General features: G+C 44.4%; 2 protein-coding genes across 2 annotated transcripts in view; one reads left to right on the top strand and one right to left on the bottom strand.

The window, feature by feature from the left end:
- The window catches only part of LOC133516535 (S-methyl-5'-thioadenosine phosphorylase), a 13,049-nt gene extending 11,546 nt beyond the window's left edge, over window positions 1-1,503 (top strand). The window contains exon 8 of the mRNA XM_061849528.1: window positions 1,397-1,503. Coding sequence (XP_061705512.1) covers window positions 1,397-1,432 — 36 coding nt within the window. The 3' untranslated portion in view covers window positions 1,433-1,503. The remainder of the gene's footprint in view (window positions 1-1,396) is intronic.
- LOC133516540 (transcriptional repressor p66-alpha) lies at window positions 1,494-24,472 on the bottom strand. Its single transcript, XM_061849532.1, has 21 exons — window positions 24,255-24,472; window positions 23,908-23,965; window positions 23,736-23,817; window positions 23,623-23,646; window positions 21,254-21,377; window positions 19,018-19,157; window positions 18,655-18,783; window positions 17,866-18,300; window positions 17,455-17,568; window positions 16,055-16,129; window positions 12,643-12,741; window positions 11,856-11,974; window positions 8,828-9,011; window positions 6,383-6,529; window positions 5,080-5,171; window positions 4,697-4,782; window positions 3,943-3,995; window positions 3,470-3,557; window positions 2,553-2,681; window positions 2,193-2,327; window positions 1,494-1,745 (listed from the first exon to the last, which is right to left on the bottom strand). Exons 2-20 carry the CDS (start codon window positions 23,943-23,945, stop codon window positions 2,197-2,199), a joined length of 2,289 nt encoding a protein of 762 aa, XP_061705516.1. The 5' UTR covers window positions 23,946-23,965; window positions 24,255-24,472; the 3' UTR covers window positions 1,494-1,745; window positions 2,193-2,196.

Genomic DNA, 24,472 nt, shown 5'->3' with positions numbered 1-24,472 from the left:
CTACACCGGTTGTCATGATACTTTGTACACTGGTTCTAAATACCCTAATGCATATGTACATTTCGGCTTTGTCCAATAGCTAGGGACACACTGTAGATGTTTAAACGTCCCGAGTGTGTAAATCCAATACGGGCGATAACCACCATCATCCAGACCTTGCATCCTTGTAGTCATTACAAGTTACAAGTTTGTAATATTTTTACCAACCTTCAGCACTTTGTACCGGACAACTCGCCGTCGAGCCCATATAGCAAGTATGCAGACATTAAAAATACATACTAACACATTGTCCCATACATTTTATTCATGAGAAAATAGGTCTGGTGACTCTGGGATCTTGTTTTATTGACAGTTATTTTGAAAAGATCGTAGCTCGTAACTTTGTATTGCTTTACATTGCGGGCCGAATTGTTTTGTATGGTTAATTTTTTCATTGTATTTCTAAGCAAAATTTATCTCAATATACTTCTTAAGTCCTATGGCTAACCACCGTTTAAATATTCGCCTGTATTTAATTTACACACTGTGAACTAAAAAATTCGGGACCAAAACACTTATCGCACTCCCTATCCTTCGGTTCTTTTTAGGGTTCCGTAGTCAACTAGGAACTTGTTATAGTTTCGCCATGTCTGTCTGTCTGTCCGAGGCTTTGCTCCGTGGTCGTTAGTGCTAGAAAGCAGAAATTTGGCATGGATATATAAATCAATAAAGCCGACAAAGTCATAGAATAAAATAATTTTTTTTTTTAGGGTTTTTGCTTTAACCCTACAGTTTGGAATATCGTTTGAAAGGTCTTTCAAAACTAATCGGGGTCTTCAAGAAACATTTTTTGATAAAGTGAATATATTCGGAGATAATCGCTCCGAAAGAAAAAAAATGTGTCCGCCCCCCTCTAACTTTTGACCCATAGGTGAAAAATATGAAAATAAAATCGTGGAAATAGAGCTTAAGAAACACATTTAATTAAAACTATAGCAGACATGATCAGTTTAGCTGTTTTTAAGTTATTGCAAAAAGTTTCCCCTTCATAGTAAAAAGACGTACCATCCACAGTTCATGCCTTGGTCTATACTTTAAGCTCCAGTTTAGCTATTGTGACGGAAAAGTAACTACGGAACCCTACTCTGAGCATGGCCCGATATGCTCTTGGCCGATTTTTTCGTATTTATGTGAGTTTGAAGAGGCTACCATATACGTCAAATTTCTACTGCTAGACTCAAGTACCCTGACTGGGGCCCATTTCTCGAACGGTTTTAGTCTAATATTATTAAGTGCAGTGCATGTTAGTCTGATACCGTTCGAGAAATGGGCCCCTGGCCTGACTACTTTTGAGTTAATTATACCTACGCTCGTGGACTCCAAATACTAATGTTTATTATTTTACTATTATTTTCAGGAGTTGGTTTCGTCGTCCATCATGCTGAAGGAATAAACCACCGTCTAAGAATAAGCGCAGTCTATTGTACATTTTTAATTCACAATAAAACACACAATATCTTAAAATTATTTATTATTTAAACCAGACATACAAAAAGATCGTCTTAAATTAATTACATTTATTACTGTAACTTACCGGTCGTCTAGACAATTACGTATTTTAAATCTTGTGCTTTATTATGTATCATTAATTTATAATTAAAACGTTAAAAAGATCCTTATGTTACGACAAGCCCACTCCTTGGGTGCTTACCTATGTAAATTTCTTACTAGTCTTTACCTAAATATTTCATCCGAAGCCTCCGATCCTGAAATAAAAATATTAAATAAAGTAATGATTTTATTTATCATATCTTTAGATTGCGGAGACACCCTGGCCCTATTCAAAACCGAGAGTTTTCAAAGATATATTCTTGATCGCATTGAGAGACTAAAATTTTATACAAACTTTCCTGAAATCGATCTTGTTTTAGAGATAATGTCAACGCCTTTTTAGCTGTGATGCTGTCACTATGTGACTTGGTTTAGACATACCTACTGACAGACATTAATTTTAAAGTAAACTCGAAAATTTTGTCTGTAAATAAAAAAAAAACTACTTATTCATTGTGTTGATTTTTTTCAAAGTGCACAAACCGAAAATTGTTTTTTTGGCAAATATTTTTTTTGGCTCGTCATGATCTCAGTAATGCGTGGTTAAAATCCGCAATTTTTACTGCTTATGATGGGAAGATAATGGTCAATAGCTCACTGACCTCGCTAGTTCTTGGTCCAGGGGTTGCGGGCATGCTGGCCGGGGATCATGTCGAGCAGGTACTGGCGCTGAGCTTCCGCTACGCGCTGCATCTCCGCCATGGCCGCGCTGCTGCTGCCGCCGCTGTTTTTACCCGCTAACAAGAAGATATCGATTAAAACAGTTTGAAAAACGCTGCGACTGATATATTTTTAGCACACTTAATTGGTGTCCCCTTTCTTGACGAAGCCCTAAGCCGGTCTATAAGTTCTGTCAAAAGGGTTTTTGGCACGTCTATATTAGCCGTTTTCCGCGCGAAGAAATTGCCTCGCGGGACTGGTTGCGCTGTCTGGACCCGTCTAATGAAGAATGGTGTACTTACACCGCTTGCCCAGCGCCGAGGCCTGCGCCATGGCGAGCTGGTACGTGTAGAGCAGCGGGCTGAACTGCATCATGGCGGCCGCGGCCGCCGCCGGCGACATGCTGCCGCTGGCGCCCGCGCCGCTTAGACCTGTTGCAGGGAACAAACATTTCACTTGGTATCATTGAGAGGGTTTCCGTTGGAATCTGTACAATCGAGATTCGAGGCATCGCCACTGTGAAGGGGTTATAGAAAAGATAGCTCTATAATAACACACACACACACTGTGAAGTGTGTGAAGTGTAATATTATAGAGCTTTCTCTTACCTTATTTACGCGGTACTTGACTTGAAAAACTATCATGCTTATCTTTCCGAGTTATCCAAAATAATAAAATAAAATCTATTGAAAATAGTATCGAAGTGCAGAAACATTCCTCAGAAACTCGTTGATGTCGTTTAAATAAACCTATTAGTCTTATAAATCGTTGCATAATAAATATTACAGTTTTCTAAATAACCATATAATTAATATGTCAGTTAGTTTAAAAATGTCAGAGAATTAACCTTTTGAACTTTTCGCCAGACGGCGAAGGAATATGCCTTGCCCCGGACGCCAGGTGATCGCGATTATTTAAGCGAAATAGAACTTTGCAGAGTCCCGCGTAAGTCCCTATTGCATTGGCGAAGCTGTCGGCTGATGTAGTCATCGTTGGAGTCCTGGGCAAGACTTTCCGATGGCGATCAAACATAAGTGCGAGTTAGACTCGAGTCCTAAGGTTCAATAAATTATGTATTTTATCCGTTGTTAGATAGGGTTTCGGGGTACTCCCCATTAGTTCTATAACACTGTCTATACTTGAAATGAAACTACTTGGCCTCGTAAAGCATTTCCAGTGGTATAGAACTACAGGGAAGTAGTGTGTTCACCTATCTGACCTCGCAACAGCTGGTGCTGGAGGGCCTGCATGGCGGCCGCCGAGTGCTGCTCGAACGCCATCTGCGCCGCCGCCGCCGCCGCGAACTGCTAAAGAACACCATAGTTATGCAATGTCTCGTGAAAGGCATACACATATTGCTTTTCTTCAAAGTCGACACAACAACAGCAGGTCTGTGAAGACGTGCCTCGCGGGAGACAAAATATTGCTTTTATTCAAAGTCGACACAACAACAGCAGGTCTGTGAAGACGTGCCTCGCGGGAGACAAAATATTGCTTTTCTTCAAAGTCGACACAACAACAGCAGGTCTGTGAAGACGTGCCTCGCGGGAGACAAAATATTGCTTTTCTTCAAAGTCGACACAACAACAGCAGGTCTGTGAAGACGTGCCTCGCGGGAGACAAACGCATGTGCGCCCGCAATGCCTCGGGCGAGACACGTCTAAAAAGTGTTATTACACGTAATGAACGTACCTGATGCGGCTTGCTGCTGCTACTCTGGCTTGTGCTGCTCGAAGACGAGCCTGCTGGAAAATATGCTATATTTTAACTTCCATTCCATTTAATCATTTTAATTTCCATTCACAATATTATTAAAAGTGCAACTTGTTGGTTTACCTTAAAAATGGCAATATGTCAACTCAGAGTAAAATATATATTTTACAGTACATATGGTGCTACTTTTCCGCACTAGTGCGTAAATTAGCACATTATGTAACTATGTTGAAAATTTAAAGAGTCATATGTACTGTAAAACGTTGTACGATACATGAGCGAATAGGTAATTCGCAACTCGTGTCGATTTAAAACACTCCCTTCGGTCGTGTTTTAATTTATCGCCACTCGTTCCGAATTTCATATTTTTCGCACTTGTATCGTAATGTACTATTTTAACTACTTATTGTATTGACTACTTGTAAGTATATATTTCTTGTTATGTCCGTTAGACAGATGATAATTAACACACATTAACAGTTTGTGAGAAAAATGGTTGTAACACTTTTTAGACGTGCTAATGTGCTTAAATGGTCCACTATAGAAATACGTTACAGCTGCCACAAAAATACATAATTGGCACATTTGATTACTATCAAATTAGTATCTGTAATTATAGTAGAACGATAAAAAAAAGGTGATTCTAGCATCGTTAGCGTCATCGTGCCTGTCAGCTGCAATACAAATGTGCGATCTGCAATACAGAATAGAGTAGGCGTGTGATACGTCGTACCTTTACCTTTCTTGGCGGGCGCCTCGCCGTCCGCGCGCCGCTCGTGGTGCCGCTCCAGCGACGAGGCCAGCGCCGAGCTGCGGCTGCTAATACAAGTGTTCATACTGTACTTTGGCAAACTAATACTACAGTAGTAAAGGAAAAAATCAAAATTGTTGGTCTAAAGTTCTTAAACCTTACACTATCGACAACTTTGTCAAAAGTATACCTTACTCTTTGCGGCATGATTATTTATTGAATACGGTTAATATTAAACGGTAACCGTGCGTGTCTGTGGACGTTTGGCAGGCCGATGGTTGACGATGTTTTGTTGGATCAAGTAGTGACCAGACTGGTAAAGGATACGTATGAGAGGTAAGTGGCCGGTAAAGAAACAGCTGTACCTGGCGGGCGGCGCGGGCGCGGGCTTGGCGGGCGGCGCGGCGGGCGGCGTGGCCGCGGCGCGCGCGCCCGCGCTCGTGCGCGTCACCGACATCTGCCGACCAATACCTAGCGTTACTTCTCTTTACTTCGACATCGATACACATGCGATACATTATTAAATAAATAAATATTATAGGACATTATTACACAAATTGACTAAATCCCACAGTAAGCTCAATAAGGCTTGTGTTGAAGGTACTTAGACAACGATATATATAATATATAAATATTTATAAATACTTAAATAGATAGAAAACACCCATGACTCAGGAACAAATATCAATGCTCATCACACGAATAAATGCCCTTACCAGGATTTGAACCCGGGACCATCAGCTTCGTAGGCAGGGTCACTACCCACTAGGCCAAACCGGTCGTCAAATATTGCTCTACATTCAATAATTCAAAAACCGTTCATATTCGGCTCGATACAATTAGCCGCCTTAAAGCCGGCGATCCATTGGCGAGCAAGACCGCTGGTACGCCAACGAACTCGCGAGCCAAAAGTCAAAACCGCCAATGGAGCACTTAAAAGTCTGCGGACTTAAACACCGTCGGATTTGCTCGCCGGCTCTTTGTGCATGCTTGAAATTCTAAGTCCGCGGTGCGGAAAACCGCCAGTGGATCCCGCGAGCCGGCGAGCCGACAGTCTTTTCGTGATCTCGGTAACGAACGGACGTGCTGCGCAGCGACATCCATAACGTCTACTTAAACACAAAAATGGATTTACGCTCGTTTCGCCACGAGTTTGTATTAGATTTTATACATTGTTTCAAGGGACATGACTGTCTATGGAAATACACCAGCAGAGACTATAAAAATAAAGTTTTAAAAACGTCGGCGTACAATAAACTTTTAGAAATCTACAAGAAACATGATTCCAATAGTACAATTTCTGATGTTAAAAAAAAATATTTTTTCTCTTCATATAACAGTATGCCCAAGTAACAAAGTAATTCCGGCTGGGAACACGACATGTCTTCGCCAACGATGAGAAGACTGTTTAGTACGCTAATGGATCACCAACGCGAGTAGACGAGGCAACGAGCCAACAGTTTAGACCGTTAGCTCGCCAGCTCCCCAATGGATCACCCGCTTAATGTGATGTATGTGTGTGTCTGTGTGTGTATGTGTGTGTGTGTGTGTGTGTACAGTGTGCGCGGGCGGCGGCGCGGGCGGCGAGGCGCAGGCGGCGGACAGGCGCCGCTCGATCTCCTGCTCCTGTGTGTCTGTGTGTGTGTGTGTGTGTGTGTGTGTGTGTACCTGCGGGCGGTGCGCGTGCGCGGGCGGCGGCGCGGGCGCGGGCGGCGCGGGCGGCGAGGCGCAGGCGGCGGACAGGCGCCGCTCGATCTCCTGCTCCTGCTGCAGCGCGCGCACGAACGCCGTCTTCAGCCGCGCCGTGTGCTCCGCCTGTACAAACAATATACACATAATAGACTGCTTTTCTATCGAGTATCGTGTGGCATACAGGCCCGCCTCTCATACCTTGAGCGCGCGCTTGACGTTGCCGGAGACGCACAGCTCGCACAGGCGGCGCGCCTGCGGCGGGGCGGGCGGCGCGGTGAAGGTGGGGTCGAGGCGGCGCGCCGGCGCGCGCTCCCAGCGCCACACGGGGTGAAGTCACAACACTGTGGCAGACAGGCCCGCCTCTCATACCTTGAGCGCGCGCTTGACGTTGCCGGAGACGCACAGCTCGCACAGGCGGCGCGCCTGCGGCGGGGCGGGCGGCGCGGTGAAGGTGGGGTCGAGGCGGCGCGCCGGCGCGCGCTCCCAGCGCCACACGGGGTGAAGTCACAACACTGTGGCAGACAGGCCCGCCTCTCATACCTTGAGCGCGCGCTTGACGTTGCCGGAGACGCACAGCTCGCACAGGCGGCGCGCCTGCGGCGGGGCGGGCGGCGCGGTGAAGGTGGGGTCGAGGCGGCGCGCCGGCGCGCGCTCCCAGCGCCACACGGGGTGAAGTCACAACACTGTGGCAGACAGGCCCGCCTCTCATACCTTGAGCGCGCGCTTGACGTTGCCGGAGACGCACAGCTCGCACAGGCGGCGCGCCTGCGGCGGGGCGGGCGGCGCGGTGAAGGTGGGGTCGAGGCGGCGCGCCGGCGCGCGCTCCCAGCGCCACACGGGGTGAAGTCACAACACTGTGGCAGACAGGCCCGCCTCTCATACCTTGAGCGCGCGCTTGACGTTGCCGGAGACGCACAGCTCGCACAGGCAGCGCGCCTGCGGCGGGGCGGGCGGCGCGGTGAAGGTGGGGTCGAGGCGGCGCGCCGGCGCGCGCTCCCAGCGCCACACGGGGTGAAGTCACAACACTGTGGCAGACAGGCCCGCCTCTCATACCTTGAGCGCGCGCTTGACGTTGCCGGAGACGCACAGCTCGCACAGGCGGCGCGCCTGCGGCGGGGCGGGCGGCGCGGTGAAGGTGGGGTCGAGGCGGCGCGCCGGCGCGCGCTCCCAGCGCCACACGGGGTGAAGTCACAACACTGTGGCAGACAGGCCCGCCTCTCATACCTTGAGCGCGCGCTTGACGTTGCCGGAGACGCACAGCTCGCACAGGCGGCGCGCCTGCGGCGGGGCGGGCGGCGCGGTGAAGGTGGGGTCGAGGCGGCGCGCCGGCGCGCGCTCCCAGCGCCACACGGGGTGAAGTCACAACACTGTGGCAGACAGGCCCGCCTCTCATACCTTGAGCGCGCGCTTGACGTTGCCGGAGACGCACAGCTCGCACAGGCGGCGCGCCTGCGGCGGGGCGGGCGGCGCGGTGAAGGTGGGGTCGAGGCGGCGCGCCGGCGCGCGCTCCCAGCGCCACACGGGGTGAAGTCACAACACTGTGGCAGACAGGCCCGCCTCTCATACCTTGAGCGCGCGCTTGACGTTGCCGGAGACGCACAGCTCGCACAGGCGGCGCGCCTGCGGCGGGGCGGGCGGCGCGGTGAAGGTGGGGTCGAGGCGGCGCGCCGGCGCGCGCTCCCAGCGCCACACGGGGTGAAGTCACAACACTGTGGCAGACAGGCCCGCCTCTCATACCTTGAGCGCGCGCTTGACGTTGCCGGAGACGCACAGCTCGCACAGGCGGCGCGCCTGCGGCGGGGCGGGCGGCGCGGTGAAGGTGGGGTCGAGGCGGCGCGCCGGCGCGCGCTCCCAGCGCCACACGGGGTGAAGTCACAACACTGTGGCAGACAGGCCCGCCTCTCATACCTTGAGCGCGCGCTTGACGTTGCCGGAGACGCACAGCTCGCACAGGCGGCGCGCCTGCGGCGGGGCGGGCGGCGCGGTGAAGGTGGGGTCGAGGCGGCGCGCCGGCGCGCGCTCCCAGCGCCACACGGGGTGAAGTCACAACACTGTGGCAGACAGGCCCGCCTCTCATACCTTGAGCGCGCGCTTGACGTTGCCGGAGACGCACAGCTCGCACAGGCGGCGCGCCTGCGGCGGGGCGGGCGGCGCGGTGAAGGTGGGGTCGAGGCGGCGCGCCGGCGCGCGCTCCCAGCGCCACACGGGGTGAAGTCACAACACTGTGGCAGACAGGCCCGCCTCTCATACCTTGAGCGCGCGCTTGACGTTGCCGGAGACGCACAGCTCGCACAGGCGGCGCGCCTGCGGCGGGGCGGGCGGCGCGGTGAAGGTGGGGTCGAGGCGGCGCGCCGGCGCGCGCTCCCAGCGCCACACGGGGTGAAGTCACAACACTGTGGCAGACAGGCCCGCCTCTCATACCTTGAGCGCGCGCTTGACGTTGCCGGAGACGCACAGCTCGCACAGGCGGCGCGCCTGCGGCGGGGCGGGCGGCGCGGTGAAGGTGGGGTCGAGGCGGCGCGCCGGCGCGCGCTCCCAGCGCCACACGGGCGTGAAGTCGCAGCCGCACTGCGCGCACACCGCCGGGACTGTTGAACGGGGCATGCTGGAATGCAAACAATATTATTATGGTCGCATATAGTTCGACAGACGAGTTCCAGGCCTATTCGATGCATTGAGGCATTTTGCTCTGTCCCACAAGCATTAAGGGAGTAACACGCACCCCACACCATCTATTCCGACGCAACCCCTTTCGTACTCCGTGTTTTTCATCTCGTCGGTGGTAGCGGTCGCACAAAACACTAAGCATACGATATCGAAAGAAAAGAGACGTACAGCTCGATTCACAAGAACTGGAGAATGAATGGAATGAATCGGTAAATGAAAATATTTATGTGTGTATCACATTAAACAATAAAATGGTGGCCCTGCCTGTGTACAGATTCAGGTGTCACTCATAAAATGGAAGTTTCGTTCATACCATACTACAAGCTTTCGGTAAGGCGCGCCCGTAAAAAAAAGTCCCTACGTGAAATAAAATAGGCACTTTTAAATGCCTAAGGCCTGTACTATCCAACAAAAATACTGGAAAAAATATATACAGTACCTTTCCACATTTAGCGTTTACGCCAAATCCAGTAGTTCTGATTTTTTTGGAGACTTATTTATGATCTTGGCCCAATGAATAATTCAAGTTTGTGACCCAGAGCACAGAACGCAACTTTGTAAAAAAATCGATAACCGCAAAAAAAACTTTTTTTTTTATATGGGCGATTATAATTCTAAAGGACTACTTTTAGGACTAATTTTGATATTGGTACCAAAACTATTTACAGAAAAATATTTTTTCTACTCGTCGACTGTAATGGCTGAATTAAGATTTCGTATACCAAACTGTAATTGGGTACTTTTCATGTATGGGCTCCCAACTCAACTATAATATTCATTTCGAAACGGTTTAGTCAACTATAATGAAATGGACCAGTCACAGCTCGCCGCGGTCAAGAGGACGAAACAAAACGATAGCTCAAATTAATTATTTATTTTAGATTGTATAGTAGAAACAATTGCTTCATAAGTCATAAACGCACATGTGACACCCTTAATATAGCAACATCCCATAGACTACGAAAATCGCTTACCATTCCTTGTTAGTCTCCATAGGCTACGGTGGCCAAAATCGAGAAAAAACTGTCTAAAAATTGAATTTAGCAACGAGCAAGTACCAGGGCCTCATGAGTTACGAGGAGGTGTCGCCGACCACCCCGCCGGGTCCCGGCGACCGGGGCGCGTACGAGTATGCAGGTATCGCGGCTGCTCGCGTATCTTAAATAGCTGTATACTTTTGGCTTGTTTACCTGTATGATTCTATTAGTTTAAAGTATTATTTTTATTGACTCGTAGAAAAAGTATTGTATACAATAGTGATATAATCTAGCTTTTCAATCTCGTACCTCACGTTGGCACAAATAACCTGTCGCAAGTCTTCATCCTCGTTTTCATTTGTAAGTGTCTCAGTGGTGATTAAGTACTTACTTCTACTGTTTCATTATTAGTGATAGCTTTTTGTAGCTATGATCTTGCACTCTTCTTTTTGCGTGGCATTGTACGGCCCTAATATATGGGCCATAAAGTCGTGTATACATATTTTTGGCACTTCAATCGTGTCGATGTTTTCAGACGTGACTGTAATAATTAAAGCTGCATGCACTATCACTAGAAATAGGTAAGCGTCTTTTCGCAAAAAAAAGTTTATAGAACTGTCTCTTCGCATGAAAACAATTTAGAAAAGCATCCACTAGCGTACAACTAGAACTGACAACGAAATCGAAGTTTTCCGTAATAAAGTGCAATCCTTTTTGAGTACACAGAAAAATAACACAATGAGGTACACGAAAACATTTTGTATTTGTATACTTACCGCAGCTGCCTGCGAAATGGTGTTAAAAATTGCAATAGGTTGAAGGAGACCATCATCACTTAATAACAACTTTGCAACAACACGTGACACCTGACCATAATCTTTTGTTATAATAAGCCGAAGCTGTATACTTTGTACCTGTGGTTAAAAATGTATTGTAGCAAATATCTATTTTGTGTAAAATTTTGCTCGGCTCTCCTAACACTGGTGTTTCTTTGTCTAAAGTTCTAAACATGTGTGATATATATCTAATTTCACCATTATACATTTTTTCGGCTTTCTTTCGCTTTTAAGCAACTTGGTGTAAAATTTAAGTTTATTTTTAATTGATCAATACGAGGCGACGCGAGTTAGATCCATACATTTACTATTTATTACCAACTCAACCACATAAGCAGGTAACGTACGTATTTGACATAATTAATTCTCCACGAACAAATTGTGATTGGTAAATACATATAATAAATATTTATTTAATTCAAGAAACATACAGAGAAGCTCGAACCGTGGTGGTCGCTTGGACTATTTCGCCCGTAACTCGCAGCGGTGAATCGCGAAATATATCTGCGGTGAAGCGGGGAGGGGGCGAGCCGTCGGATTCTCAAGGTTCTTTAGGGGAAGGAGGCCCCGTAATCAACCTGTACACTTGTACAGCATTAAATGTAAACAAATAGCAGTGGCCCATTTTCTAGCTAATATCAGTAGACACAGTAGTAGACACCAGTGTTGGCCGAACGAAACAAGAATTGAAAATATTAAAACATACCATTACAAATTGAACCGTAAACTACAGGTTACAACCGTCCGTTAATTTTAATATGTTCAATTCTAATTAACATTCTGCCAACACTGCTAGACACTCATCACTTAAGCCGTAGTTAAGGGTGTCATGTGCATGTGGTATCAAGGTTTTGAAGGATCGGATGTGAGCACCGAGCCCTAAGGACCCTGCCATTGCATCACACGTTCCGCTGCACGCTCGGCTCTTCATACTGTTTTGTCTTCCATTCTTCCTACAGAACTACATACCGGTCCTCGTTAGTCAGGTAGTCCACCACGTGCTCCAGACCGACTAAATAGACGAAGTCGGTGTTGGAGGGGGAGGGGATGAAGTTCATCTCCGGCGGCGGCGGCTTGGGCGGCGGGATCTGAGACATTCAGATAATTTTCAGTTTGTATTTGGACTTCATGTTGTTTTTAATAAGTTATTAACCGAGTTCTGATCAGCAGATCATGAAAGCGTATGTATGATACGTCACTCACACGCCATGATCACGGGTGATTGAGACGGCGACCTCACAACTATAAGCGTTTTTAGCACTATGGTCACAACTAATTTCTGCGATTTTAGCTTTTGGCGATCAAAAAGCCTCAGCAGAAACAAGCATTTTCTGACTCACATGTTCTGCCAGGGCTCGGCAACTGGGTCAAAATAATTTCCATTCTTAATTAATTTGTTTCTGACCATTCTGCCACGCTTGCATTTGTGTGTTCTATCAAATAAATAAAGTCGAGTGGTATTGCATATTTTTCTGTCTGTAGATTATAATTTACATGTTATAAAATAAAATTTTCATCTCATACAAAAAGCCAAACTCCGTCACATTTATTTAGGGACAGAAAACAATACAACGAATATAATTTAAACCCAACTACATCGTCAGAAACATCCTTTTCGGAGGAAACGACTTTAGAGGAAAACCTAAACGACAATTCAAACGCCATCAAACGTATCAGTTTCGCGAGAATATAAATATTTAGTAGGTTGTAAATTTGAATATATTAATAAATAAATTAAAAAAATGATATGACGTACCTGCAGTAGTGTCTTCTCCAGCTGCTTGCGCAGGGCCAGCTTGGCGGCCGCCTGGCGCTGCGCCGGCGTCTGCGACTCCTCGCCGCTGCGCGAGCTCGCCTGGACACCCGCACACCGTTAGGACGACCGTCAACATTGTTGGTCTTTACGGCTATGTTCGCATAATTATCAGAAATGTAAGACAATCTTCCCATGTCCCCGCCGGGCACACATGGGAATAGGCAGGTTTTTTTAGGGTTCGGTAGTCAACTAGGAACCCTTATAGTTTCACCATGCCCGTCTGTCTGTCCGAGGCTTTGCTCCGTGGTCGTTAGTGCTAGAAAGATGAAATTTGGCATGGACAAATTAATAAAGCCGACAAAGTCGTACTATAAAATCTAAAAAAAATTTTTTTTTAGGGTACCTCTTCTACACGTAAAGTGGGGGTGAGTTTTTTTTTTGCTTCCACCCTACAGTGTGGGGTATCGTTGGAAAGGTCTTTCAAAACTAATAGGGGTCTTCCCTAAACATTTTTTGACAAAGTGAATATATTCTGAGATAATCGCTCCGAAAGAGTTTAGCTGTTTTTGAGTTATCACAAAAAGGTTCCCCTTCATAGTAAAAAGACGTACATACACATTAAATGGGTTGTTAAAGTTATTTGGCATTATTCATGTAAAAATTTGCTTATTTTACTGATTCTAGTTTTATTTAATATTTAATTTGTCTAAAACAGTTTCATTGGCTGTATGAGTAAAGCGAATGACTATTGGCAGTTTTAGAACAAAAGAGAAAAAAATTAAAAAGAGGTAATCCCGCTAATTTTATATTCATATTCGTTTATTGCACTCATGTACGATGCACTGTCTAGGACTTATTGTTATACTTTACCTTTTCATGCTTTAATGAACCTAATCATTTTAAAATTACTGCAGTTTGCTAAAATATGTGTTTTATTCATCTATATAGCAATCTAAATGTTTTTCGCTATGGGATATTTATCTTTAGACATGCAAAGTATCCGATTGCCAGTAAGTCTGTTACTTTAATTAGGTACTGATTTTGCAAATTTGCCTATTTTTTCAACTCGGGTGAAAGGTACCGTTTCATCCCTTGGTTAACAATCTACTATACTAATAGCTCCAGATTAACTTATTGTGACGGAAGAGTAACTACGGAACCCTACACTGAGCATGGCCCGACATGCTCTTGGCGGTTTTATTTTTATATCAGACTATTCTACATATTTACCGTAAGATTAAACCGTGAGGTAAAACTACTTACCGGTTACTGTGGGACTTAGTCAATTTGTGTAATAATGTCCTATAATATTTTATAAAAAAAAACAGAGAAAAAATAAAAAACTTAGTCATAACAAGCAACGCGCGGCCTCTATATCTTTCCAGTGCGAGTTTCACATATATTTTTGTATAACTATTTTTGGGTCGGTATCAAAACAAATGGATCTCAAAATTACCAGTTCTGCATGAGGACGGGATCGCAAAACGACCGCCCTTCGGTCATCTGAAGCTAACGAACCTAACCTACCTTTTGCAAGGTAGTCGTGTTGCTACCATGTTATTTGAGGCTTTCCGCAATTGTGGTCGTTTTGCGATCCCATCCTCATGTAAGTCACATTTTGAGATCCAGTTCCAGTTGTATTGATTCCAACCCATTTGTTTCTTTTGGTATGATGATATAGCACTTAAAAGTTTAACTTTCCTCACAGCATAATTTGTATTTCATAATTTTTCGGGTTCCTTACCTCGAAAGGAAAAAACGGAACCCTTATAGGATCACTTTGTTGTCAGTCCGTCCGTCCGTCTTGTCTTTCAAGACCCTTTTTCTCAGGAACGCGTGGAGGTATCAAGCTGGAATTTATATCGAATACTCAGGTCTACAGTCCCTTGGAGCTGTGAAAAAATCAAACTTCTAAGCCAACGCAATCAAAAGATACAGCCACTCTCAAGGGAATCAAAACCTACAGGGCACTTCCCGTGAACTCAGAATCTTGAAATTTGGTACGAAGCAACGTCTTATAGCACAGATAAAAGAAAAATTGCGAAAACCGTAATTTTTTTGTCACATCATATAATAATATACCTACAGGTTTGTACGGAACCCTCGGTGCGCGAGTCCGACTCGCACTTGGACGGTTTTTAGCGGGGGACGCCGTAAGCGTCAGCGTTTAACGTTTTTTCCGTTGCCTACGGGCTAGCGTTGTCTCATGTATACATACTTTATTCACTACTTATAATAAAGTACAACTGTAGAATGACATCACATTCCATACTCACTGCGTCGCTGGTACTGCTCGTCACCGACGAGTTATCCTGAGCCGGCTTGACAGGAAAAGTTCAAAATTATTTTATTGATAATTTCCTCGAGTTTACTTGCTTTACTAATACGGGCCTACGATGGTCATTTTTTGGATACTTTTCCACTTCCAAATCGATGGGGAAATGACAAGGCTAGGCTGAAATGAAACGGGCGCAAGGTGCGGTCAATACCGGGAAGATCCTGATTCCTAACATTACATGGCGACCCTGCCATCGAGGTAATGCATAGGTCAATTTTCCTACTACAAGTCTGCTGGGACACGGTGGTTGCGTGAAACGTAAGCATGTGCTTCAGCAGTGGCAGTATGGTTCCATTTTTATCGCCTGTCACTATTCCCGTCACCTTCGCACTTACATACTTGTAAGAACGTGACAGGCATGACAAATGATAAAGAGCCGACCATCTTAGCCCTACAGAGGAATTATAATATGGAGTGAGTTTCGACGAAAGTAATAAAATGAGTGGAGATTCGGTTAATCCAACGTGCGTCCTCGGTTTGTTATCATAAAGTTTTCTGCTATAGTATTCCTAAATGTCAGTTCTACAATAGGGTTGTTTCCATCTACAAATCTTAGGGCAGAATTGTATCACAATAAATTATTTTGGATTATAAGAACATGTTATACTACTTTTAGGGGACCTGTAATGACCATATTTTTGTAAATATTGAATTTAAAATATCTTTTGGCACACGTCACGTGACCAAACTCGAAACGTCTTTGAAGATTCTGATGACGTCACAACTCTCGGATTGACACTGTTGACAGTTAGGCGATAAACAGCAAATTACAAATGTCAGTTGACAATTCGTATCTTCTACGTGCGTATGTAGTTATGTGTCAAACCGTAAACTGTGACGTCACACAATTTTCAAAGAGCGTTTTGGGCGCGAAAGCATCTGTCAAAATATATTTTGTTTATTTAACATATTTAAAGCCGTTTTTTAGTATAAAAGTTGAATTTTAGGGCAACTTTTAGTTAATATAGAACGTAATACGAGCGTTTCAAAAAATTGGAAACAACCCTATTGTCAGGTGAGAATGGTCAAGTATGTGAGGCCTCTGGCCGGTGTGGAGGAGTGGCGTGGCGGTACCTTGGCGCTGGCGGCGGGCGGCGGCGCCGGCGTGATGGTGACGGACGGCGTGATGCTCGCGCCGCTGCCGGACGACTGTACCAACATCACAACTATTACTATTGGAAAGATCTCAGATTGGGACTAAATAAAGTGTGCAATTATTTTAAAGGGAGCGTGCTGAACTGTAGGAGGCAGCACAGGAGCCGTCAGATTTTTAGCGCGAGGCGAAAATGTGATGTTTATTGTTCCGATGTAGCCCACAAGATGGCAGAACCTACTATGCACAAGAAAACACGTGACGTGTAAATGTACATGTTTATGGTTCCGATTCAGGCCACAAGAAGGCAGACCCTCCAACGCGCACGGTCCCTATAATGATGAAACTTCAACATCACTTTTAAGGGTAACTATGGAAGGTAGAGTTAAGGAATAGAATCTCCACATACCAAAAAGTGTCCGACAAAAAACCATAAATAGGTGGCGCTATAATACCTAGAATAATGGAGAAAAAATCTAATCATAGACAGCGCATTTCACTCCGTCAATAACGCCTAAGTTCTTAGCTTCTCTAGCGCTAATCTGGAGAGATTTGGAACTATTATTTATAGCTGACAGCTGGACACTTTTGCGATAGTTCTGCCTATGGAGATTTTCTTCCTTGCCTCTACCTTCCATAGGGTAATCAGTGGCGCAGACCGTCTACAAGTTCTATCATCATTTTTAACTCTAAGCGTTTGTACACATACTCTAAAAATTCGGCAGAAGGAGTGAAGCTCCTTTCTGCCTTTTGAGCGACGTACGTATACTAATAACAGAGTTCTAACTCTATGATGGTCTTACTAAAAATAAATTTATATACTGGTCGTATTATGTAGAAGAAATAACTTTTACAGTACATATGGTGCTACTTTACCGCACTAGTGCGAAAATTAGCATATTACGTTACTGTGTCGAACATTTAAAGGGCCATATGTATTGTAAAACGTTGTACGATACATGTGCGAATAGGTAATTCGCAACTCGTATCGATTTAAAACACTCCTTTCGGTCGTATGTTAATTTATCGCCACTCGTTTCGAATTTCCTATTTTTCGCACTTGTATCGTAATGTACTATTTACACACAGCTGTCATCTAATATAATTTACGAAAATCCAAAAAATAATCAAGATCAAACTTTTTGAGCTTTTTCATGAAGACCAGTTTGATAACTGATAACTCAGAAATTATTTACTTGCATTAATACAGTATAGAGATGTTACAATACATTGTGTTTCAGTTCATGTATGTAAGCTTCCATACAAGCCTTTCTCCAAATTTTTAACCAAGGCCAGGCCTTTCCTACCTCCCATATGGAATTTGAGCCGTGAATCGTAATTTTGGGACCTCTAAGTTGTGTAAGTTAACGGTCCCAGTTACCTGCGTGCGATAGGGCCCCGGCGTGAGCGTGGCGCCGCCGGGCAGGCTGGAGGTGCGGCGGCTCGAGCTGGCCGCGGCCGCGCTCGAGCTCGAGCTCGCCGTGCTGCTCGCCCGCTGCCCACAGACATGATTAAGAGATTAAGATTCAGTCTCGTGAAGCGTAGGAATAGGGACTTTGTGAATGTAGTAATAAGGTGGAAAATCTAATGAGAAATGTAATCAAATATCACACGACTGCAAAAGACATTGGTTTAATCCAAGCCCTAGGCAATGCATGGCCTTGATTATCTTTCGCATGTGTTATATATTTCAGATTGGTCCAGTGTTGTGTGGCGGGCGTGACGGTGACGCCGGGCGGCACCACGCAGCCCGACCCCGTGCCCGTGCCCGTGTCCAGTGTGTGTAGTGTACCTTGTTCTGCTGGTGGGCGGGCGGCGGCGCGGGCGTGACGGTGACGCCGGGCGGCACCACGCAGCCCGACCCCGTGCCCGTGCCCGTGTCCAGTGTGTGTAGTGTACCTTGTTCTGCTGGTGGGCGGGCGGCGGCGCGGGCGTGACGGTGACGCCGGGCGGCACCACGCAGCCCGACCCCGTGCCCGTGCCCGTGTCCAGTGTGTGTAGTGTACCTTGTTCTGCTGGTGGGCGGGCGGCGGCGCGGGCGTGACGGTGACGCCGGGCGGCACCACGCAGCCCGACCCCGTGCCCGTGCCCGTGTCCAGTGTGTGTAGTGTACCTTGTTCTGCTGGTGGGCGGGCGGCGGCGCGGGCGTGACGGTGACGCCGGGCGGCACCACGCAGCCCGACCCCGCCAGCGCCGTGCCCGTGCCCGTGCCTCCCGCTGGCTCCGCCTGCTCAACACAAACGGGTATCGATATTACAAACTATTTAACGAAAGCTTACGAGATCCGTCGCCGCACCAAGGTGCAAGACGTGCGTTGCGTCATTACGAAACTAAAATGGAGTTGGGCGGGACATGTTGCTAGGCAGAGTGATGGCAGGTGGACTAAAATGTTAACGGAGTGGTGGCCGCTTTCGGATAAAAGAAGCCCCTGGCGTCCGTTGACTCGTTGGGTGGACGTCATTCGGAAGATTACGGGTCACTTCTGGATGACATTAGCTATGAACCTGCGCGAGGCCTATGCTCAAAAGTGGGGGATAAAGAGCTGATATGATGATTGATGATAAAAACAAGTAGCGCTAACCTTCGGCGGCGCGCACTGCGACTGTCGTATCTTCCGCAGTAGAACCAACCGCGTTTCCTCGGCGCGAAGCTTTTCGCGCAAAGCGCGAACTAGACGCTCACGCTCCCATATCTCTGCGCTTGAGAGTTCCTGAGAACACACCATTACATTATATAACAAGACAACCAATGAGATTAAACAGTATAACATTCAAGTCATTCAACAAAACTTCCAGTTCAAAGAAAATTCGGAGAGATTACTGTGTGATGTCCCAAATACTGACCCGACCAGGCGGAATGGAAGGCTCATTTTCATCATCGAACTAGTCCTCGTCGTGGGGGACACGTGGACTGCTGATGAAGAGTTCATCATTCAAGTACTGACCCGGTCTACAGGAGGGATGGGGGGCTCGTTCTCATCGTCGGACGAGTCGTCGTCGCGGGGGTCCCGCGGGGACTCGGGCGCGGCCGCGGCAGTTATGGACACGTTAACCGCTGATGAAGAATTCATCTTGCTGCTCATGTCTGCAACAAAAAGTATTTTAGTTTTAATGTTTAAGAATTCTATTGTGAAATTCTTAATCTCTATAAAAGAAAAGAAAAAGGTTGGTAGCCCAGTAAGAGCATGCTACTTTCAATCTGGAGGTCACGGGTTAAAACCCCGGCTCGTACCAATGAGTTTTTCGGGATGTATATAAGATATATCATTTGATATCTATCAGCCGCTTCTCGCTTAAGGAAAACATCGTAAGGAAACCGGACTAATCCCAATAAGACCTAGTTTCCCCTTTGGGTTGGAGGGTCAGATGGCATTCGCTTTCGTAAAAACTAGTGTCTACGCCAATTCATGGGATTAATTGCCGAATGGACCCCAGGCTCCCAATTAGCCATGGCAATAAACCGGAAAAAAACGCTAGGAAGAAGAAGAATTCAATATTTCAGGCAGGGTCTTAAGAATAGAGTCCTGTCAAAAGAATTTATTAATATTGACATTGCTCGAATCTCCTTGATTTTTGCCAAACAATAACACATAAATAATAAATAAATAAATAAATATTATAGGACATTATTACACAATTGACTAAGTCTCACAGTAAGCTCAATAAGGCTTGTGTTGAGGGTACTTAGACAACGATATATATAATATATAAATACTTAAATACATAGAAAACACCCATGACTCGGGAACAAATATCCATGCTCATCACACGAATAAATGCCCTTACCAGGATTTGAACCCGGGACCATCAGCTTCGTAGGCAGGGTCACTACCCACTAGGCCAAACCGGTCGTCAAACATTAATTTTTAACTCATTGATAATATCAGGTTAATACCTCATTCATCATCATCAGATCATTTTCAGTATTATTCATAAGAGGAAAATAATGTCTTAGCAATGTCATAATATAATATAATTAATCATGGATTAACGTGAGTAATCAAAGGAAATTACTTATAATTGGAAAATAGATGAGGATATCATCAACTTTTACAGGGGCTTGATATTAGGATTTAGACACAACTACATCGTGTACGTGACCACAATATTATGAAGACTTTTGATTTTTTGATTAATTTTTAACAGGGCATATATGATGGACAGTACTGACAGTAGTAATGAAATAAATAAATGTATGTATGGGAAAATCTTCTAATCTAATTGTGGGATTAGAACTCAGGTCTTCCAGCTTTATAGGAAAAGTGACTACCACACACAGACCACACGCAAAGTAACTACAGCACGCTATGTCCCTGGGCCAGTCACATATATCATCTACAGGGTTACAGACTTACCAGTGATATATGGTTCCAGTGAAACCGACAAAACGCCCCACTTTGTCACTTACCATAAGGACGAGATTTGCATAACCTAGCAAGCGACAAAGTGGGACGTTTTGCCGATTTCGTTCACATATGTTGCCTATAATGTTCTAGGCTCAAACCTTCAAGAAAAGAGGGTACTTCCAGGCTGGTAATGAACGTAAAAACCCCTCTGGTGTTCCGTGTGTCCATGGGTGATGGTAATTGCTTGCCATCAGGCGATTCTTCTGCTTGTTTGCCTCCTGTATCATAAAAAAAACCGGCCATGTGCAAGTCGGGCTCGCGCACGAAGGGTTCCGTACCATTACGCAAAAAACGGCGCAAAAAAACACGTTTGTTTTATTCTGTTTTTAGTATTTGTTGTTATAGCGGCAACAGAAATACATAATCTGTGAAAATTTCAACTGTCTAACTTGAGAGCTAGAGCTTGTACCGTGAGCGGTTCATGAGATACGGCCTGGTGACAGACAGACGGACAGTGGAGTCTAAGTTATAGGGTCCCATTTTTACACTTTAGGCACGGAACAGGACAGATAGTCTGAGCAGGACAGGTACAGATAGTCTGGAAAAGCTCATAATCACTGGCCGCATGCCAAGGAAGCGTAGGGATGGACGTATGGGCATGCGTTTGGCGGGCAGAATAACGTCAGAGACAAAAACATCATTTCAAACTAGCATGCACCAGGTGCTAGATAGAGCGGCTTGGAGAGCACCGGTGAAGAGTGTCTACAGTCGTCACGTCCCTCAGCCGTGAGGATATGACAAGGAAGAAGGTATAGAACCCTAAAAAAGAACTCACCAGTGAAAGGAGCGATGCTGGGCTTGCGGTGCGGTGGCGCGGCGGGCAGCAGCACGATGTCCGGGCTCTCGGCGTAGCTGCGCTGCTCCGAGCGCGGCCGCAGCACGCGCTTGCCACTTGCTCCCTGACAATATTTACACATTTTATTTGTTGAACTTTCTAACTGGTTTTGCGAGCGCAGAACAAACTACCAGAGAATAACCCCCTTATTCATAAACGTGTACTAAAGTTACGTCGGAAAGGGACAAACGATGATTAGCGGCATCGTAACTTTAGTACACGTTAATGAATAAGGGGGTAAATGGTAACTATTCAAGCAAGTTAAAAAACAATCTGGGAAACTTAATTGTCAACAATGACAAGTTCAAAAACTATTGGATACAGGTATATGTCAGTACCCAGTAGTTAAAGACTGCTTGCCTGCCCATTTAATAATAATATTTAAGTAGGTTATACAGACAACTATGACGAGCAGTTCTTAATGCACAACATTTACAATTAAATGATAATTGCCAATGAATAGGCAGAGTACAAATACCTAAACTTGGTAGATCAAAGTCATAAATTGGAGACAGACTTGCGATGATATTTTTTTCTGGAAACGCACTAAGTAAATAATATTGTTATAAATACGGTAAATAGGCGGGTCCACACAGAGCGAGCATACGCGAGAGGCAATTTCCTCACGCACAAATCGGCAAGCGTAGACGTGCCTCGGCCGAGGCGGGGCGCGCGTTTTCCCCGCGAGGCACGTCTACACTAGCTGTTTTGTGCGTAAGGAAATTGCCTCTCGCGTATGCTCGCTCTGTGTGAACCCGGCTAATAACACAAGGAGAGCCGACCCCAAATAATGGGAAAAGGCTTAGGTTGAAGACAGGCGCGGATACAAGGGGGGGGGGGGGCCATAGGGGCAATGGCCCCCCCCCTAAAACCCTGGCTCTCACGTTACTAAATTGAGTAAATTTTTTTTTACCTTATTTTCTGTGCAAAAATATATGATTTTCTCAAAATGGCCCCCCCCTAAGCCAAATCTTGTATCCGCGCCTGGTTGAAGAAGAAATACGGTAAATATCAATGCATTCTTAGTTTTTGTCCAATATAATCAAATCAATACTTAATAGGCGTAAAATAATACAACCAAATTTTTACAAAAAAAAATTGTTGTTTTATTTTACACCTATTTTTTTTTTTTTTTAGTATATGGAAAACCAACAGCGCTATATATATCTAGAACTTCCAATAGAATTACAGAGCCAATTACAGGTTCTCACTTATAAAAATACAATAAATTATAAAAAGTTTTTGCCCATCTTAATTTACACATACAAGTTCCTACAGCATAAGAACAGATCTATATATATATATATATATATATATATATATATATATATATATATATATGATTCATTTTTACAAAAAATAAATTAAAAAAAGAAAAAGTAGTTAAATCCTGTGAGTACATATTCAACAATGCACCGAGCCTTGTCCTGCGCCAGAATTATTATCACCCATGAAGTGTCTAATTAATTTATTTTTTATTACTGCTATGCTATCATTATATATGTCGATATCACAATTTATAGAAACTTTATTTAAACTCATGCCTGCCCTGCATATGAAACTGTTTTTCCTATACCTAGTAGTAGCTTGGTAATTACTAAAGGGACGAACGACTTACTATTGATTGTATTGCGCAAAAACAAGGAATACATTGCTTTTTACCATATTTATAACAATGTTATTTACTTAGTATGTTTAACAATTATATTGGAAGGCAGTTTCCACTTTATCACTTTGTTCTACCAAGTTTAGGTATTTATTCTGCCTATTCAGATAACTGATAATTGCAGATGGTAATTAAAATAAGGATAATAAAACTGAATTTATTACGATTTGTATCTGTCTTGTGGTTGTAGCTGTACATTTTTAAACACATATCTTATAAAATATTTTTTTTGGGTTAGTTTTTGTCTTACTACAATCCTACAAGTAAACAGAGAGAGAGAGAGTTATATAAAACAAACAAAAGAAATATGCTAAACCATGAATACTGAATACCACAACAATGCACAGCTGTAAACAAACAAACAAACAAAAGACTACATTTTGGTTTTCGTTTTTTCTGTAACTACCAAATTGTAAATATTGTCATTATTAAGTAATAATTAATCCATGAAATGTAAATATAGACTAAATGCATGTTAGTTATTAAGTATTTGTAGTAAAATTTGCACACCATAAGTCGGCAGAATTGTGCTGGACTAATATTTCGATGTAACATCTGTGTTAACCATAATTCTAGCAAATAAAGAAATACAATACAATACAATACACCTCAACAATGAATATAAAAGAAAAAGTATACTTACTCTATCAATAATCTTCCCGGGATGCAAAAAGAAATAACAATGATTAATAATAGAAAAAGACCACCACAGACCATTGAATTTATGGAGAAAATTAATTTTACTTATAAACTCACATGTGGGGGAGGCTGCGCCGGCGTTATGGTCAACCCACTGGCCGTCAGAGCACGGAGCTCGCTCAACTCAGGGGGCAAAGACCTATAACACGAATTATGTAATTTTAACTTATTTATCTATACATACAAAAAATATTATTATTATTTTGTCCAATTAGGATATAAATATTACCTGACGCTCAGGTCAACAGCTGAATCGTCCACATCCATACTCGCGACTACGAAATTTTCTGAAACAAAAACCAAAGCATTAAATATAACCAATACCTAATCAATAATAATCGATACTTATTATTGTCAACCTAAATGGTTGCAGTACGTGCACTAATTGCATTGTCAACCTAGAAATCCTTGTAATTTGTTTGATCGTTACAAAATTTTAGAGATAATGATACCAAATATTTACTTTTATCGGAAGAAATGTAGGATGAGCAAGTACACACCGGAACGTCTACTTTGTTTACATGTATCACTTTCAATATAGAATGGATGTTTACATAAATATTAAGAATAACTTACGATTTTAGTCAATTTTACAGTCGGAATTAGCATTGAAATTAATTTATTGTAATTCACGAAAAAACAATTCAGCCATTTTCAATGCGTACGACTACAATTAATTAATGGGTTTTCATTGCACTATGCCATATCTCACAAACTCGTGGATGTTAATAAATGCGTTTAATTGGTTACATAAACAAGAATGCCGAAAAGTAGCCAATAACAATTAAGCCCTA

Source organism: Cydia pomonella, chromosome 3 (assembly GCF_033807575.1).
Source record: "Cydia pomonella isolate Wapato2018A chromosome 3, ilCydPomo1, whole genome shotgun sequence".
In the NCBI taxonomy this organism is placed as follows: Eukaryota; Metazoa; Arthropoda; class Insecta; order Lepidoptera; family Tortricidae; genus Cydia; species Cydia pomonella.
Note: the sequence above shows the minus strand (reverse complement) of the source record. Positions and strands in the feature narration are given on the sequence as shown.

Coding starts and splice junctions, on each gene's coding strand:
- LOC133516540 (XM_061849532.1), bottom strand. CDS start 23,945: ATGGATGTGGACGATTCAGCTGTTGACCTGAGCGTCAG. Junction 18,301..18,654: donor CGCAGTGCGCGCCGCCGAAG/GTTAGCGCTACT, acceptor TGTGTTGAGCAG/GCGGAGCCAGCGGGAGGCAC. Junction 11,975..12,642: donor TGGAGAAGACACTACTGCAG/GTACGTCATATC, acceptor TGAATGTCTCAG/ATCCCGCCGCCCAAGCCGCC.